We start from the raw sequence: 18621 nt of genomic DNA, 5'->3' as shown, positions 1-18621 counted from the left end.
TAGTTTTCCGCGATTTGCTGTTATGTCACGACGAATGTCAGTCTCCAGTTGACCTTTGGAGATTATTGTCAATGTTTCTAATCGTTTATAACGAATGGATGCGTCGCATTTTCCTCCTTTTATCAACGTCTGCAAAAAGCGTCCTTTTTTTTTTTTAAATCCTGCGCTTCTCCGGCCATTGGGCGGGAAGGAGCCCGTGGCCGGGCTGTGATTGGCCGGCCGAGGGTGGATAGCGCGCGTCGATTGGCCGAGGCAGAGGTGTGTCTGGGGGCCGGCACCTGATCAATGACATCAGCAACTACGCACGCAGAGGAGGGAATTTTCCACCTGCCCGAGTTGCGCGCTTAGACACATTCCTAGGCTCCCTTATTATCCCTTTGCGCAGATTTCGTCGATTAGGGAAAGCGAGATTAACACGTAGCAGTAGATTCGATGCCTTAAATCCGTATGCTCGCATGACGTCATCCTGCTGGATGAAATTGCAGAGGCTTTAGACCGATGGCTGCATGGGGAACTTCCTCAAAATGTGTTCGTTCGAATGTGGCGAAGTCGACTTGCTTTGGTGGGCGTTGTTGGGTGGGCTTTTCTCGTTAATGGTCATATCACGCCCCCCTCCCTCACGGGGTTCATTTTGCCTCTATTTCAGGAAATTGCCTCGAAGTATTTAATACATATCAAGTAGCGTAGCTTCTTCAAGACCCGAGAAAATATGCGTCTCTGTGATATAGACTCCGATGAGAAAATGCTAATAAAATCAATTCTCCGTCTTCATACTCGACGAAACATTTGATGAAGGACTGGACATGCGTATTCCTCCATCTCCCAAGTCCAATTTTTTTTTTTTTAAATGTTCCCTTATTTGAAAGCACAGTCAACCTGAATTTGTTGCAGCCACTTCTAAAAAAAAAACTCGGGCGTAATGACGATATACTAGGCCTATGCATCATAATGTGAATTTCTGTTTAGCATACGTAGTACCATGTGGAGTAAGGTTTATGTTATTGTTTAGAATTGGACATATTAGTGGATGGATACTGTAAGACATGGTTGCTATATTTTGCATTCTTAGTATGATTGGGCTCTAATTAGTGGGTGGGTACTAAGACTTGCTTGCAATGTTTTGCATTGTTAGTACGATATGTCTCGAAAATAATGTCTGTGCGAGATGTGTAGGCGGAAAGGGGGTTGGGGAGGGGGAGTTGTGTAGAGAGAGAGAGAGAGAGAGAGAGACCGGATTGAGATATGGGGGATACTTTCTTATGGGTGGGGTGGGGGGGGGGGGGGAGTAGGAGAGCTACGTTGTCCCCCAGACCAGACTCCGTCACTTCATCGTTCTGGTGTGGCTGTTGAGAGCGCGGTGTTGGCTCCTGGTGGGAAAAAACCAGCCCTTGTTTTAACTTCATATACTGACGGGAGTATCGAGGGTATCGGCCGTGTCCATAAACGCCCGGTTTGTGATTTGTCTTAGACTGATGTGCTGAAAACAGGCTGTTATTTCCCCGCCATAACGTTATATTATAGGTCTAGAAGTGGGAAGTGTGTGCTTTAGCCAGTGGTGTGCTACCGAGGCTCGTGCAACCCACCTCGGCATTAGAGAGGAGATCTTTTTTTTTTCTGCATCGAAAAACACGATGGTTTTTGCAGCGAGGATAAACTGTTGCAGTCATCGGCCTTCGGACGCTTTTGTGTGTAGATACATGAGGACTTTAGGTGCCGAGTCTGTGGATATTGAGAAATACAGGCCCTCTTAAATTCGGTCTCGCGGAGGGAACGCAGTTTTTAACGCTTGATAATTTTTCACGCCCAAGTGAGTAGTGGTTCTGTTGAGAATATATTTTAATGTGAAAAATGCTTATTATACTGGTAAAGCCAGGTAATTTAGTAGTATTTTTTTCTCTTTCGATAATATTTTGCTTCTTGCTTGTGTGCGTGTGTGTGTGCGCTTGCTTGCTTGCTAGCACACATTCATTCATACATACATAGTACTACGTATTTTTTTAACGCGTCCAACATCACTTGTCATCATTATTTATTGGTTAGTTAATGTATGTTGGCGTTAAACCCGCTCTCATTCATTCAAGAAGAATCGAGCGTCTCTCTCTCTCTCTCTCTCTCTCTCTCTCTCTCTCTCTCTCTCTCTCTCTCTCTCTCTCAAATAATTGCCTTCGTTTTTGCCATTGTATTTTGATGGCGGTGATGTTTGTTCGTGTTTCCGTTCGACTGTGTTGATGAAAAAAGCCGATGACTTGCAGGTTCTAAACTATGACGCAATCAACAATCTCTCTCTCTCTCTCTCTCTCTCTCTCTCTCTCTCGCTCTCTACAGTGGGCTTCATTCATGATTTTCTTGGCCTGCTTCTCTCTCTCTCTCTCTCTCTTCTTCTCTCTTCTCCTCTCTCTCTCTCTCTCTCTCTCTCTCATATGCAGTTACATCATTCCATGAATTGTACCAGTTTTCTGGGCTGCTTCTCTCTCTCTCTCTCTCTCTCTCTCTCTCTCTCTCTCTCTCTCTCTCTCTCATACAGTGGCTTCATTCTACGACTTTCTGCTCTCTCTCTCTCTCTCTCTCTCTCTCTCTCTCTCTCTCTCTCTCTCTCTCTCATCTATATATATTATGCGAATGAGGGTCACTTTCATCTCACTAGTCCTTCGTTTCTTCGATGTAACAATAAAAGGTAGTTCGCTGTAAATTTGGGCTCGCTTACAGCACGTAATTGTTATCCGTTCAGAGACGTTACTTGATTTGGTCGGCGCCATTAGAGGTAATTCACTTGCATGGCCTTGTTTCTATCAAAAGAATTTTTTTTTTTTGCGCTTGTTGAAAGCGTGTGCGATTGCGCAGCTGAGAATATATTCGTCATTCTCTCTCTCTCTCTCTCTCTCTCTCTCGCTCTCTCTCTCTCATCTCTCTCTCTCTCTCTAATCTATCTATGTGTATATATATATATATATAGTATATATATATATACATATATATACTATATATATATTATATTATACCATATATATATATATATATATATATATATATTTATATATATATATATATTATATATATATATATACATATATATATATATACTATATATATATATATATATATATATATATATACATATATAGATATATATATATATATATATATATATATAATAATATATATATATATATTCATTCATTTACTTCAATGGTTATTTATTTATTATGAGAAAACAAATTAACTCTTTGATCATGTTAGACGATAATTGACAACACCAACAAGAACAACAACAGTAATAATAATAATAATAATAATAATAATAATAATAATAATAATAATAATAATAATAATAATAATAATAATAATAATGAGTAATAATAATAAAATTATTATTATTATTATTATATTATTATTATTATTATTATTATTATTATTATATTATTATTATTATTATTTTATGAAGGCCATTAATTTTCAATTCCAGCATACGTAGAATAGGAAAAACAATAATAAAATATTTTTATTATATTATTATTATTATTATTATTGTTGTTATTGTTATTGTTGCTGTGTTGTTGTTGTTGTTATAGAAGACCAATCATTTGCAAATGCAGCACATGTAGAATGTGAAGAAAAAAATATATATGCACAGGACAGATCGAAGGCAATAACAGATAACCAAACAACCGGCGAATAATGATTTCCACACACGCAATCAATAACTCTGAATCAGAAGCTCTTACTAAGCCCTCTGGATTCCAGCCGTGAGCTAAGATCGTCAAGTCCAGACCGTCACTTATGTAGTACGTATGCGCTTAATTACTCTGCGAAGTCCTCTAGCCCCTTACCGTCGCTGTATATTAATTTGAATAGTGGGATATATATATTATAAAGTTCCAGACCATGTCAAGTTCGATTATTAAAAAGAATTCACCAACTACATAACGGCAGGCTGGAGATGGGTGGAGATTCGTGAAAGAGAAGGCGAAGGGAAGACAGAGAGAGCTCCCCTGGCCGTATTACGACGTCGTTACCGAGGAGATTATGAGAATCTGTGAGAATCTGTGTGTGACATCGGCAGGAGGACGAGGTGGCCGAGGGTGACCCCGACCACCACGACGACTCGCTGTCTCCACCGCCGTATACCGGTTTCAGCCAGCTTCCTCTCGCTCAGTCATGCCAGCCTTTGGAGAAACTCTGCGGATTCCACGACCCGCGTTTCACATTGAATTTCGTCTGCTTTATTTTTTTATATATATTATTTTTTAAATTATTTTCGTTTGATTGTCACTTCGTTCAGGCTGATAATGATGATGCAAGAACTGATATTTTTGGAGTGTATTGACTAATTGCTCTGCCTATGGAGTAGGTTTGCGTTATGGGGGTAAGTGCGCATTTGTAGGTTAAACGTATTATAATTCAACATATTTACTTGACACAAGAGCAACATATAAATCAAAGTGCACAAATAAGTTAAAATTTGTATGCAGTTCGCTCTAACTAAACGTTATGATGCAACATTATGTTTGCGTGGCAAAAGAACAGCATATAAATATAAAAGTACATAAATAAGTGAAAATCTTTAGAGTTTTTGCACGTCATTCTGACCTTCATATTTCTGTGTGCTCGTATTTTTTTGTTTTTGTTTACCTTGTTTTTTGTGAAATGGTTTTGTGGTTTAACCACCTTCAAGTAATGATATATTGAGAGAGAGAGAGAGAGAGAGAGAGAGACGGAGACGGGCGGAGAGGAGAAGAGGAGAGGAGGGAGAGAGATGAGAGGAGAGAGAGGAGATGAGAGAGCCGGAGAAGGAGAGAGAGAGAGAGAGAGAGAGAGACCCTCTTAAATACTCGAGAAAAACCAATGGGACTTTTATACTGATTAAATATGTGTTGCCTTGATTAAACGCTCATATTCTCTCTCTCTCTCTCTCTCTCTCTCTCTCTCTCTCTCTCTCTCTCTCGTTTTTATGCATTTTGTTTATACATTTTTTTATTCGTACTTCATCTTCTTCATTTTTTAAAAATGTATGCAACTTTAAAAAAAAATAGGAACCCATAAAAAAGTAAGCAAAACACCAACAATAGAAGAAAACAACAGAAGGATAAATAAATAAATACTGAACTGGCAGATTAACAAAAGCAAGCAATATGATTGTCCCAGCCAGATATCCTTCATCCTTACTGCGCCAGTATCCTCCTGGAGCTCCTAATATGCAATTCATGGTGACGAATCCTATCTTCTGAAGGATTTGATTGATTTTTTTTGTTTTGTGCTCATTGACTCATGATTTGTTGGAATGCTCTCTCTCTCTCTCTCTCTCTCTCTCTCTCTCTCTCTCTCTCTCTCTCTCTCTCTCTCTCTCTCTATTCACTTCTTCGCTTCCTGGACTTAAATAAACATTGCTTCCAGTTGGCCCTGTGGGTTTTCCTGTATATACTTATTCATAAAGTGCTTCGTGCTCTCTCTCTCTCTCTCTCTCTCTCTCTCTCTCTCTCTCTCTCTCTCTCTCTCTCTCTCTCTCTGTGTGGTTTCTGGTAACTGGGTAAAGACTTAAAGACTTGATGGGGTGGGAGGAGAGGGACCAAGTAAATCAATAACTCCAGAAGGTGCCTTACCCTTAAGAATACCGTTTATTAAAGGTCAGTGGAGAAGGGGAGAGACCTTTTTTTTGTCTTTGTAACGCCAGGGTGATGGAGGCCGCTCAGTCAGTCAGTCAGTCAGTCAGAAGAAGAGACGGTTCGGATATTAGAGGCGGTCTGTTGGCACTTGCAACGGTTTTAGCAATGTGGTGATTTTAAATACAGTAATCTCAATATTGAATATGAAATATAGTTTTCATTGCCAGTTTATACAGCTTTGAATACTGTTTTCTTTGTGGTGTTTGTTTTTTAAATAATACAGTTTTCATTGCCAGTTTTTACTGATTTGAACACTGTTTTCTTCTTGATATTTGTTTATTAAATATGGATTGCAGTTTTTCCTGATTTGAACACTGTTTTCTTCTTGATATTTGTTTATTAAATATGGATTGCAGTTTTCATTGCCAGTCTATACCGATTAGAATAGTTTTCCTCATGGTATTTGTTTATTGAATATGAAATACAGTTTTCATTGCCAGTTTTTACAGCTTTGAATAATGTTTTCTTCGCGGTATTTTTTTTTTAATTAAATATGAAATACAGTTTTCATTGCCAGTTTATACAGCTTTGAATAATGTTTTCTTCGCGGTATTTTTTTAATAGCGGGTGAAAAGGTATAATTGTGGCAGGTTTATGTTTTGGATGCTCTGCATGATGCAGAATTGATTGCAGTTTTCCCTCCCGTGTTGCAAGGAGGCTACGTGGAGTACTGTTTTCACTTTCATTTGACGAAAAAAGCAATTCATAACTCCACTTTCAAGTGTTATGTGTAATGCGGTTTTCTCTGGCATCCTCGAAGAAGCCATAATGGAAGACTTATCTACGTCAGTTTTATCAGGGGCCAGTGTAGGATATATACTGTTTTCCTTGACAATATGCAGGGGAATGTGGGACATTGTCTTTGTCCTGATTTTTTTTATTTTTTATTTTTTTTTAGTGTGGCATACAGGTCTCCCCGTGTGACGTTTATCTCAGTTGCATTGATTTACTTACAGCGTTTACTGCTAAAACGTTCTGGTAAAATACAACGTAGAGTGAAATTGTCATTCTTTTAGGGGGTCATTTGAAGTGCTGTTGACTACCCCAGTAAAAAAAACAACAACAACAACAGCAACAACAACAACACTCAATAGCGGCTCATTACTGTGGACCTTTCTCCGAAAAATTTATGAAATATACTTGTAAGCAAACCATTTTAGTTTATTTCTGTTTGCCAAGCCTCTTTATTGATACGGAGAAAACTTTTTTTTTTTTTTTTTTTTTTCGAAATACTCTAAAAAAACAGTTGTCACACACACACACACACACACACAAAACTTATAAAATGGTCACACACATTTCGGAGCGTTGGTGTCACCGTTCCAATTTGTGAGAAACGTTTGGATCTCTGTCTTTGGTTTGAGTTGTGCATTATTATGAGCGGCATTGAAATGAAGGAGGTAATCTGTTGATAACTTGTGTGCGGTATTTATTTTTTCATTTATAACACATTCATAATTTGAGCGGTCCTTGCAGAGTTAAGGGTTGCAGACAGGACCAGTTAGTTGCATTTGATTAAAATCCCGCTGACGGGTTAGTTATTATTCTCTCTCTCTCTCTCTCTCTCTCTCTCTCTCTCTCTCTCTTCTCCTCTCCCAGGAAAAAAGACTCTCTCTCCCTCTCTCTCTCTCACTCAATTAGAAGTCATTGTGTTCTTTCTTCCTCGATTGCCGACGCCATCATGTCCCCATTACCGCTTTCACCAAACTGCCAAGGTTTGTCGTAAGTTTCATTACATACTGGTGTTTCATAAGAATAAGACAGAGCCGTTAACCCAGCCTTCAATTCCCCTCACGTGGTGTACTGTAGACATTACTTGAGGGTCTTTGCAACGTCCCTTCGGCCTCTAGCTGCAACCACTTTTTCTTTCCCTTTACTGTATACCTCCGTTCGTATTCGTTTACTTCCATCCGTCTCTCCCTCCTGTAACACCTCTCGAACCTTTCAGCCCTGAATGACCTTATAGGTCCCAGGACTTGGACTTAATTCTATATTCTGTCCTATTGTGTTCAGCTCTCCTCTTGTATCTAGGCTTGGGACCACCTTGGTTGGACTCTGGACAGAGGAGCGTCAAACAACAGCTCTTTACTTAGTCTACCCCCAATGCAGCTACAAGCGCCGGGGGGCCGCGAATACCTGTCACTGTTTACGATAGTTGTCGAGACTTGTTTTTTTTTCAAGGTTACGGTTACGTCAGATATTCTTCGATATCAATAAATTCGGCAGAGGAGGCTGCTGCTGTTTTTATCGTGGAATCACGATTTTTTTTTTTTTACACCATTTTTGGGAGATGCTTTTGGACTTCTTTTTTTTTCACCAATTCTTGGGAGAAGCCTTTGGACTTTTTTTTTTTCATTTTTATTACACCGATTCTTAGGAGATGCCTTTGGACTTTTTTTTCTTTTTTATTACACTTGATTCTTGGGAGATGCTTTTGGACTTTCTTTTTTTTTTTTTTTTTACACTGATTCTTGGGAGATGCTTTTGGACTTTCTTTTAAATTTTTTTTTAATAATGATTCTTAGTAGATGATTTTAGTTATTATTTTTTACACTGATTCTTGAGAGATGCTTTTGGACTTATTTTTATTTATTTTTTTTACTGATTCATTGCAGATGCTATTGGCCTTTTTTTCTTTTTTTTTCCTCTTATTCAGTGGGAATTTTTGTTTAAACTACATTTTTGATTGATTCCAAGGTAATTTAATATATTCTGTGTCGAGTAAAGAGTAAAGAAGGGATTTTTTTTATTTCACGCTTCGTCAGTGCCCTGAACAATATCTGATTCGAACGCTGTAGATAGGTTATCAACCTTTGACGCAACTGAATACAGAGATAGGAAAAAGGGAGAGAGAGAGAGAGAGAGAGAGAGAGAGAGAGAGAGAGAGAGAGAGAGAGAGATGTAGATAAGGATAAACACGAAACCTCTATCGGCGACCACCTGACGTCTATATAATAATCTTATATATATTTTTAGAGGAGTTGGCATTGTCGCTTAGATAAGCAAAGATGTCCATGGACGCCTAACTGACAGATATATACCCGGCAAGGTCACTCATTGTTATCTCTCTCTCTCTCTCTCTCTCTCTCTCTCTAAGTGGGCACCCCATGGTGTGCTTGTGTGTGTTGTCTGCTGTGCTGATTATAAGCAGTGAATTAGTACTAGTGGAACCAGTGGTGGTGTTGGTGCGCGGTAGCAGGTATTTCTGCTGTCAAGATACTTCGAGTTGCGCATTGTGATTGACTTCTGTCTCCTCCTGTCTTGGAATAAGAGACTTCGATACAGTATTCGCTGGCGACTCTGTCGCGAATATATTTCACTTTGAAGAGTTTTGGGCTGTTTATGAAAGGTAAGATGAAGCGTAGATTCATTCGCGTTTCATTTGTTGTCGTATAGCTTAGTCAGGGATGCTGCTCTCTCTCTCTCTCTCTCTCTCTCTCTCTCTCTCTCTCTCTCTCTCTCTCTCTCTCTCTCTCTCTTTCTGGTTTCCGGTAACTGAGGAAGACTTTGAGTTGAACCGTGCCTTTGAATTATGTCCGAGGAATATATAGAATACTAGAAATTAAATAATTTTTCTGCCATTAGTTGTGAAAAGTGGTGTAACCTTGATCCCTGTTTGTATTCAGTGTCGCCAATATCGCCCACCTTGGGTAATTGGTTGATCAAATTGACGCAATCATCTTAATTTAATTCCGGAGTTAAATTTTGGCCACCTGTTCCCTTTAGAAATTGTCGGAATAAAAGCCAGAATGAAGTGGCTTCCTGCGAGCTAAATAACATAAAATCATAAATATCGTGGAAAGTCAAAATGAACTTAAATATTTACGTCGCCAGCAATTTTATTTGCTCTCCCCGTTGATTGTCGAGTGCGAGAAGGCATTTTGGAATGCCATGTGTCATTGTATATAGCATTACCCTTACATACGCAAAATAAAAACAAAAAAATATCCATGAATTTAAGGGATGCGAAGTTAATGTCAGTGTGCGGTCTTTTGAAGTAATTTTGCAGTAGATAGAGGCGTTCTAAAGGGGGGGCGTCCTTTCTCCTTTATTGTTTGTCCTTTTGGTAGACTTTACAATTAAGAATAAAATCTGAGAAGGGAAACAGTGGGGAAAATCACAGTAGGAGAAAGGAATAGTTACGCAGAATTTCAAATTATTGCTTTTTGCAATTCTCTTGTATGTCCTTGCCCTATTATTACCAATAAAAACTTGCGATATTCACTAGGAAACTCGATAGAAATCACAATACAATATTCCTCGGTGACGAAAGCATATATATCATCAATGTTATTGATAGGTTTTTGGCTCCTGGGACAATTCTTACCGTATATTTGAATTTACTTAACCTCCATACGTAATGAATTTATGCTCAAAGTACGGGACCAAGAAATGTAACCGTGCATTAGGAACAAGACGAATACTTTCACAACAGTAGAATCTCCATGTGAGAAAATGTATAATAACCAAGGGAAAGGTTAGTCAAATACAGACGGAAGTAACAGCTAAACAGATGAAGAAACGGACAATACTTTTTCATGTGACGTCATGCATGAGACTATGAACAACATCTGTAACGTTCGTTTTCCTAACGGTCGGTTTCCCAGGCACGTCGATGAAACCCGCAGATTCGTAGGTTATGGTGCTATCGATCATAATCTGGTGCAAAGATGCTTTGATGCTGTTGGCATCCGTAAGAAAAGAAGCATCCAGAACTGGGAACAGCATCCCAACAAAGAGAAGAAACCACAACGCCAGTTGAAGCCGTCGAGTGGCAGTAGTTACGGAAGCCTTACCAATAGTACTATACTAGGCTCAGGCTGCTTATAACCTTTTGAGTTGCACCAACAGCGGATGATGGTGGTATCTTTAACGGCTGCTTAAAACAAAGTCAGGGTGTTGGGTGCCTTAGCTACTGTGTGGTGGAAGAAGTACTGTAGAGTTTAGCTAAGTATTTTACCAACTTTATACATTTACTTTATGCCGGACAAAGTCCACCACAAAGTAAATGCAGCCAATGCGTACAGAAGCTCGATGCATCGTATGTATATTTTTGAATTTGCAGTGCAGGGAATACGTTTTTTTTTTTTATTTTTTTTTTATTTTGCATAGACTTTCTTATATTATATATATATTTTATTTTTATTACGAATCGGTTTACGTATGCGAAGCATAAAGTATATATTTGCAAGTCCTATTTATATATGTAGAGCATTCAACATTTCTTTCCCATGAAAGAGCATGGACCTGTGACATTTATTTCGCTATATATATAACCTGGCAGGTTATTTGTAGTTGGACTCAGCATTTATAAACACCTTAAAAAAATATTTTGCTAATAGATTTTGCGAAAGAACTACATTAATTCCGGGCATTTTTCGATAAAGACGATTATCGGTATCTATTTCGGTATACAAACCACGTATCATTCATTACGTAAGTATTTCCCAAATATAAAAACGCATCACATTACATCACTTTGCTGTACCGGACATGCAGCGCAGCGCAGCACAGCAGTTGTAGCTGTTACCATCCGGCGGGGCTAGTCTCCGTTATGTAACCCCAGTTCGCTCTCCGTAACCTCCGCTCCCCTTCCCCCTTCCTTCTTCCCATATCACCCTCCACGGCCCGCCATCCATCCCCCTCTCCCCCATCCTCGTCATCGAACGTGGGTGAAGAAACTGTCAAGGCTTGCTCAAGCAGTATCGCCTTATTAGGCCTATATGTTAAATGTGTTAAATCTTTTTATCCTCATGTTAATGTAGAATTCGGGAGTTGAATGTTGATGGTAATACGAAAGATAATGATTTTTAGGAAGCTTATTATGATGATGAATGGTGATGATGATCAAGACTTGTAAATAGTTGTTGTATGTTTAGCCATACTTATCATCCCTATTTGCTCCTACCCCATAATATCCTTTATAGATTTCCATAATGAGTAATTTTAGATAATAGTGAAGTAATGAGTGCCATAATTACTGCCGTCTTCATTATTTTTATTTTATTTTAACTTACTGCTTTGATATTTATTATTATTATTATTATTATTATTATTATTATTATTATTATTATTATTTTATTATTATTATTATTATATGAACTTCTGAGGTACTACATCCAGTGTCATGTGACCTTATCTGAATGTTTCTATTATTTTGTTTTTTCAAGCTGCAAGGATGAATAGTAATCGGTAAGTGTATATTTGTATGTTTAAGAAAAATAAACAAAATGTTGTTTGAAGAAGAACAAGACTTTACTGTGTCAACTTATTTATTTATTTATTTTATTTTTTAAATTCAGGTTTCAAGAAAATATGAAATGGGATTCTGTAGAGAAAATATAATGAGTTAATAAGTAATGCCGTGTTTAAATGCCATTGTTTTGCAAGAAAGTGTATTGTAATTCAGACGCCAATATTTTTACATTGATCACACTTTCGTGTTATTCTTATTTATTTATTTTTTTTTTTTAGAATAAGAAATTGTGTGAATGAAGATAAACAGACATCAAGACGACAGCAGCGGGAAGCAGGTCCGCGCATGTCCCTACAATGACCATTGGACAGTGACTGACTATGCATATGGCGGGAAATAAAGGCAGTGTTGACAACATCTAATTACAATGTTGCCACGATGCATAATGAAATAGTAGTCTCACAGTATGTGCAATGGGAAATATACATGGAAACATAAATATAATTCTTCTATAGAATAATACAAAGCAAATGTACATTAATGTTCATAAACTGTACGTAATGTAATTAATAAACAGCATAACATTAAATATCTATAGAGAAATTAATATATCTCCCATCAGAAATAGAAATAGAGACGTCTGCTGTGACAAGTACCCACCTTCAAGGGGGTCATCTGATTAGATTAAATTATGTAATGATTTGGAGAGGTTTGATAGAGTGGTATTTTTAAAGAGGGTTATAGGTATGCTGTAATGAATTCAAACCCATCAAGGAGTTTGATATAAATTGAGATAATATACCCCACTTGGTTGGGTAGTAGGGTTTGCTACAGTGGATGCCATGTACAGTAAGTATACTGATCAAATAACAATAAACCTTCCTTTGCTAAAGAAATGGGAGAGATATTTTTGTGATTTGGTAGATTTGTTAAAAGAATGAAGTATCTTTTCATTATTTTTTTTTTACCACATAAAATAGTATTTAGCCTGTACAATGTACTTTGTGAAGGAAGCGCAGATGATCTTCAGTTGAACTTTGATAAATAACATTAACCTCGAGGTGGCTTTTTATTTTTTTTTTTAGATTATATTAAATACCAATGACCTCGTGTCGACAGTTTTAAAGAACCATTGCCTTTAAGTAGACCTACATCGATTGGCATTAACTTACGGTATTGACATAACGTGGCGGATAGTACTTACCCCGGAAGGATAGTACTTACCCCGGAAGGATAGTACTTACCCCGGAAGGATAGTACTTACCCCGGAAGGATAGTACTTACCCCGGAGGAAGATTGTCATTTCTGTACGTTTGGTTTATAATTGAGTACGTTTTAAATTGGAGTCCCTGAAGGGGTTTCAATAGCTTCGTACGGTAGACAATGTTAAGAATTTCTGGGCAAATATGAGGGTGATAACAAGGTGCCTTATCGTATACCACACTAACCCCCTACGGTGCCTTATCAGATACCACGCTAACCCACCTTTGTAGGAATCTCATAGAAAAAAGCAGGCTGATAATCCTTATCAGCATTCCGTTCTTTCTCTGATCTACTCTTGTTTATTAAGCAAGAAAACAATACTTTGTGAATAGGGATTTAAATTCAATTTTTCAATATTATTTATATATATATATATATATATTATATATATATATATATATATATGTGTGTGGTGTGTGTGTGTGTGTGTGTGTGTGTGTATGTACGTATGTATATATATATATATATATATATATATATATATATATATATATATATATATATATATATCTCTATATATGATATATATATATATATATATACATATATATATATATATATATAATAAGTATATATATATTAATATATATCATAATCTATATCATATATATATATATATATATATATATATATAAATTATATATATAATATATATATATAAATATATATATATAGATATATATATATCCCGAAGGAAGTAGTAGGGAAAGGCATCCTCATCTTTAAACAGTTTATTTCAATGCCGACGTTTCGTGACAAATTCCAAGTCGCATTTTCAAGGCTAAAAATATATATGAATTTACGAACATTAATAATTAATTTAATTTAATTTAATTTATATTAAAAATGTCATGGCAACAGCTCTCAATAAAGTAAAATGTTAAAGTTAAAAGTTAAAATTCAATAGCACCAACTGCCCAAACTAAGCTATGATATTACTAGGCTATATTCATAGCGTAGTTTGGGCAGTTGGTTTGCCTCACTGTATTTTTACCTATACATATTGTGTCAGTCTTACTCTTTCTTTTGTATAGGTAGGTGTTTCTGAAATTTTAGTGAAGTCCTGTACTTTTAATATGTCTGACTTTGGAGGTGCTATTGAATTTTAGCTTTTAACTTTTTACTTTATTGAGAGCTGTTGCCATGACATTTTTAATATAAATTAAATTAAATTAATTATTAATGTTCGTAAATTTATATATATTTTTAGCCTTGAAGATGCGACTTGGAATTCGTTACGAAACGTCGACATTGAAATAAACTGTTGAAAGATGAGGCTGCCTTTCCCTACTAGTACTTCCTTCGGGATATATCTTCTTTGAGCTCCAGCTCTGGCCCTTATGTGTGTGTGTATATATAAATATACTATATATATTATATATATATATATATATTATAATATAGATATATATATATATATATATATATATATAATATATATGATATATAATATATATATATATATACCTATAATATATATATATATATATAAATATATATATATATATATATAATTTATAATATATTATATATATCTATATTATATATATATATATATATATATATAATATATATATATAGATATAGACACACACACACACATAAACATGGTTCTCGTATCTCTTCATTTCTATACTTTTATATAGTATAGAATTTCAAGGTATAACTAATGACTAATGTGTTTATTCCTTTTTTGGGCTTAGAAACTTGCAGTTCATTGACTATGAAATGTTTGAGAATTTCTTATTTAATCTTTGAAAACTATGGCAATCTAATATATGAATGTAATGAGCATTGTCTGAATAATCAGTATGTACTGTTAAAACTATCTCATTTTCCCTTCTTTCAGGATGGTAGTTGCTCAGAGGGGGGTACTCCCGCCCCCTAAGCAGCACTTTGCAGATGCAGTATGGTTCAAGTACATCTTATCATGTTGCGCAGCGACAACGGCCGAGATGGGTAAAGTTTTCTTTGTACTTTTGCTGTGCAATGTTATTATTATTATTATTATTATTATTATTATTATTATTATTATTATTATTATTATTATTATTATTATTATTATTATTATTATTATTTTATTATTTTTTTTACTGAGATTACTTCCTGTTGCACTTTGTAACTTTTTTTGTAATTGAGAGACGAAAGTGGAGAAAGGTTACATCAAAGAAATATGATAGCCAAGTAGAGAGAAAAAAGGGAGGGATGGACAGTAAACAACAAAAGGTATACTAATGCAGTATGAGGCTAGAGGGGCGCTAGGAGGAACATCGCTGCCCTTTAAACAGATATTGGGTGCTAGTGCAATACTATTATTCCTGAAAAAAAAAAGGGTTACATACCATAGTTTTAAGAGACAAGATGTCATGTTTATTATGAGTTAGCTCTTATTTCTAATACAGTATTTGTTATGTTTTTAAATTAACAATCATTTTGCATTACAATAGGTGCGAAGTAAAATAATCCAGGTACTATTATAGAGGCCTGTTTCATTTTTTCATGTTTTAATGACCCTGTTACTTTTGCAGTAACATATCCACTGGACTTGGCTAAGACCAGATTGCAGATCCAAGGCGAGAAGGGCTTAAATGGAAATACTATGGTAAGTAAAGCATTCTCTCAGCCTATCTTTTATTTTTTCAACACTGCATGCTTTGTAGTTAAGGGAAGTATGTCTGAGAAAACCACCAAGTCAGAAAATTAGCATTTAATGCTCTCTGTAGGACTGATTACGTATTTTGTATTTTATCATTTCCTATATATATATATATATATATATATATATATATATATATATATATATATATATATAATATATATATATATATATATTAGTCTGTAGAAATACTTATTTTATTTTATCATTTCTTGTATAAAGTGTAGTATACAAATAATAAAGGAAGTATATACTATCAAAGAAGCTTTTAAAATGCTTTTGGAAACATGAATATCACCTTGACATTTAGTGGACGTAGTAGATTTTAGTCACGTTTTTCTCCAGTGTGGCTTCTTTGTTTTAAAGGAAGTACAACATAACCAAAATTGTTGGATGTTAACCCTTTTGAAAAGAGTACAGACAGTTGCACAAAAGTAATTTTTCATTTAGATTATATGTTCCATGATCTTTTTGATTTTGATGTAAAATTTTCGTTATGAACAGAGACCCTACAGAGGACTGGCTGGAACTGGGGTGGGGATAATACAAGAAGAAGGGTTCTTGAAATTGTGGCAGGGAATAACTCCAGCTGTATATAGGTAAGGCAGTGTTCTCTCTCTCTCTATGATTTTTCTTTTTATATAAACTAGTAATTACCGTTCATTAATTGATTAACTGGAAAAGTATAGTTTCTTTGTAATAGTAATTTTAACGTGACTGCATATAATTTCATCCTTGTAACGTGACATGTTCAAGCAGAAGAGTAAGCTAATAGTGATAAAATGTACTTTCAAATAAGGGTAAAGACAACATTATTTAGTAGTAAAAAGTGAATATTCGTTCTCAGTTAAAAGCATTGACCAGTTTAGTCTTTTGTCCATAATTATTTGCATGGAAACTAACAAGCAATTGGCAGTTTTGCTGACTATTAAGAAACACTCCTCCTGTTTTACAGACATTTGATATACTCGGGAACTCGAATGGTCTTGTATGAAAAAGCGCGAGATCACCTCTTCACGACACGACCCGATGGTACGAGGCCAGTCTGGTACGCAACATCTCAATTGTTGAGATGCTTCTTCTTTTGCAGCCATGGATACTATGAGTCCTAGTGCTGGGCCTGATAATCTGTTTTTCATATCATAATCAATCACTAATTATGTTTTTGATTTGGTAATTCATGTATGAGTCCTTTCACTTGTTCTCGATTCTCTTGTGGATGTCAAGTTCTTCTAAGCACAGTTCATAGTGTTGTATTTTCATTGCTTAACCTAATCTCATAATGCTCATTAGATAATTTTGTCCCTAATCTCATAATGCTCATTAGATGATTTTGTCACTCAATTATCTAAGTACATATTGGTTCTTTTGATTCAATATATTCTTAATTTCTCTTGTGGGACTCTCTCACAGTACCGAAGGGCCCAGCGAAGTGCCCTTGTCTGATCTTGACTCCACACTCAGTCATTTTGTTTTTGTGTTCACTTCATGTGTCCCTTGTCGTGACGCCATTTATAATAGACACAATCATTTAATGTGTCCTTTGGTTGCTTTCATTTGTAAAATTTCCATAGCTTTTACCGATTGGAGTGGAGCACCTCATAGATATTCAATTTCAATTCATTCTTTTTCAGTTTCCCTTTTTTTTTTTTTAAATACATTTCTCATATAAATATTTGACTCATACATTCATTCATGGGTAGATGAAGTAATTTCTATGTAGGTCTTCATGCAGTTAGAATTGTTTTTTTTAGAACAGCATTCAGTGATGTTTATAAATATTTTGTATTATCCTTATTGTGTTGTGTGTTACGTATTATAATTGTTATTACTCTTTTCAGCATTATTTCTGTGACTTTTTTTATATCTGATTTAACATGTTTATCTCTTGTATAAAAGGAACTATTATATTATTATTATTATTATTATTATTATTATTATTATTATTATTATTATTGACTCAATATAATTATGCTAGATATTTTGTTTCACATCATACATACATTGAGGTTTGTGTTTTTTTTATATAATTTCTTAAATTCGCTGATTGTTTCTCTATGTAATCCATTTACATTAGTACCTTACAATATATATTTTTTCATTTCCACATTTAAAGTTTTTGTTGACTGTGGACTCATTGCAATGCCAGATTTTGTCAGTCAGTCATTTGCAGATACTAGTACTGATAACGGCAAAAAGATATATGGAGTTATTGTACAGTACCCTAAAGTACTTCAGAAGGTAGTAACTATACAGTACATTATGGATTTTTGTTGCTTGATATTTAATATGATTTTTCCATATTTCTTCCCATAAGGCAAGCAATTATGGGAGGAATTGTTGTCGGTGGTATTGCCCAGTTCCTAGCATCTCCTGCAGACTTAGTAAAGGTCCAGATGCAGATGGAGGGACGACGGCGATTGGAAGGAAAACCTCCTAGGTATGGTGAAATATGATATACATATATTTCACTTGACCTGTTTTCGTAATTTTTGGTTAATGCATCTGTTAAATCATGCACAAGCTTTCATTTTTGTCTACTTTGCTTTACTGGTAAGTTTGTAGAAGCCACAGTAAGTTGATTATGACTTGATGTGTATTTTGCTATTTTTTTATGTGTTGCCAGGTATTATTTCACAGATGTGTAATTTACAGTGGTATAGAGAATCTTTGAGTATTGCAGGGGAAACTATTAAGGGGGCCGGCCGGAACCCTTATATATGGGGGTATAGGGCGAAAAATGCAGTCATGAAAAAATTCATGGAGCTTCATATGGCAATTGAGAATACGTATACGAAATATTTCGTCAAAATTCCTCTTACTTTCGTAGTTACAGGGTAATTAGT

General features: G+C 35.5%; 1 protein-coding gene across 8 annotated transcripts in view; it reads left to right on the top strand.

Moving 5' to 3' along the window:
- LOC135214315 (mitochondrial uncoupling protein 4-like) overlaps positions 1-18621 on the top strand; it is a 64605-nt gene that overhangs the window by 27396 nt on the left and 18588 nt on the right. For 4 of the 8 annotated variants that reach the window (XM_064248484.1, XM_064248482.1, XM_064248489.1 and 1 more), the window contains exons 2-7: positions 11831-11852; positions 14969-15078; positions 15648-15721; positions 16280-16374; positions 16731-16823; positions 18093-18215. In XM_064248484.1, coding sequence (XP_064104554.1) covers positions 11839-11852; positions 14969-15078; positions 15648-15721; positions 16280-16374; positions 16731-16823; positions 18093-18215 — 509 coding nt within the window. In that variant the 5' untranslated portion in view covers positions 11831-11838. Of the gene's footprint in view, positions 1-1323; positions 1808-8818; positions 9010-11830; positions 11853-14968; positions 15079-15647; positions 15722-16279; positions 16375-16730; positions 16824-18092; positions 18216-18621 lie in introns of those variants that run through there. The other 4 variants (XM_064248483.1, XM_064248486.1, XM_064248487.1 and 1 more) reach the window with 4 other exon arrangements.

Source organism: Macrobrachium nipponense, chromosome 45, assembly GCF_015104395.2.
Source record: "Macrobrachium nipponense isolate FS-2020 chromosome 45, ASM1510439v2, whole genome shotgun sequence".
Taxonomy (NCBI): domain Eukaryota; kingdom Metazoa; phylum Arthropoda; class Malacostraca; order Decapoda; family Palaemonidae; genus Macrobrachium; species Macrobrachium nipponense.
Note: the sequence above shows the minus strand (reverse complement) of the source record. Positions and strands in the feature narration are given on the sequence as shown.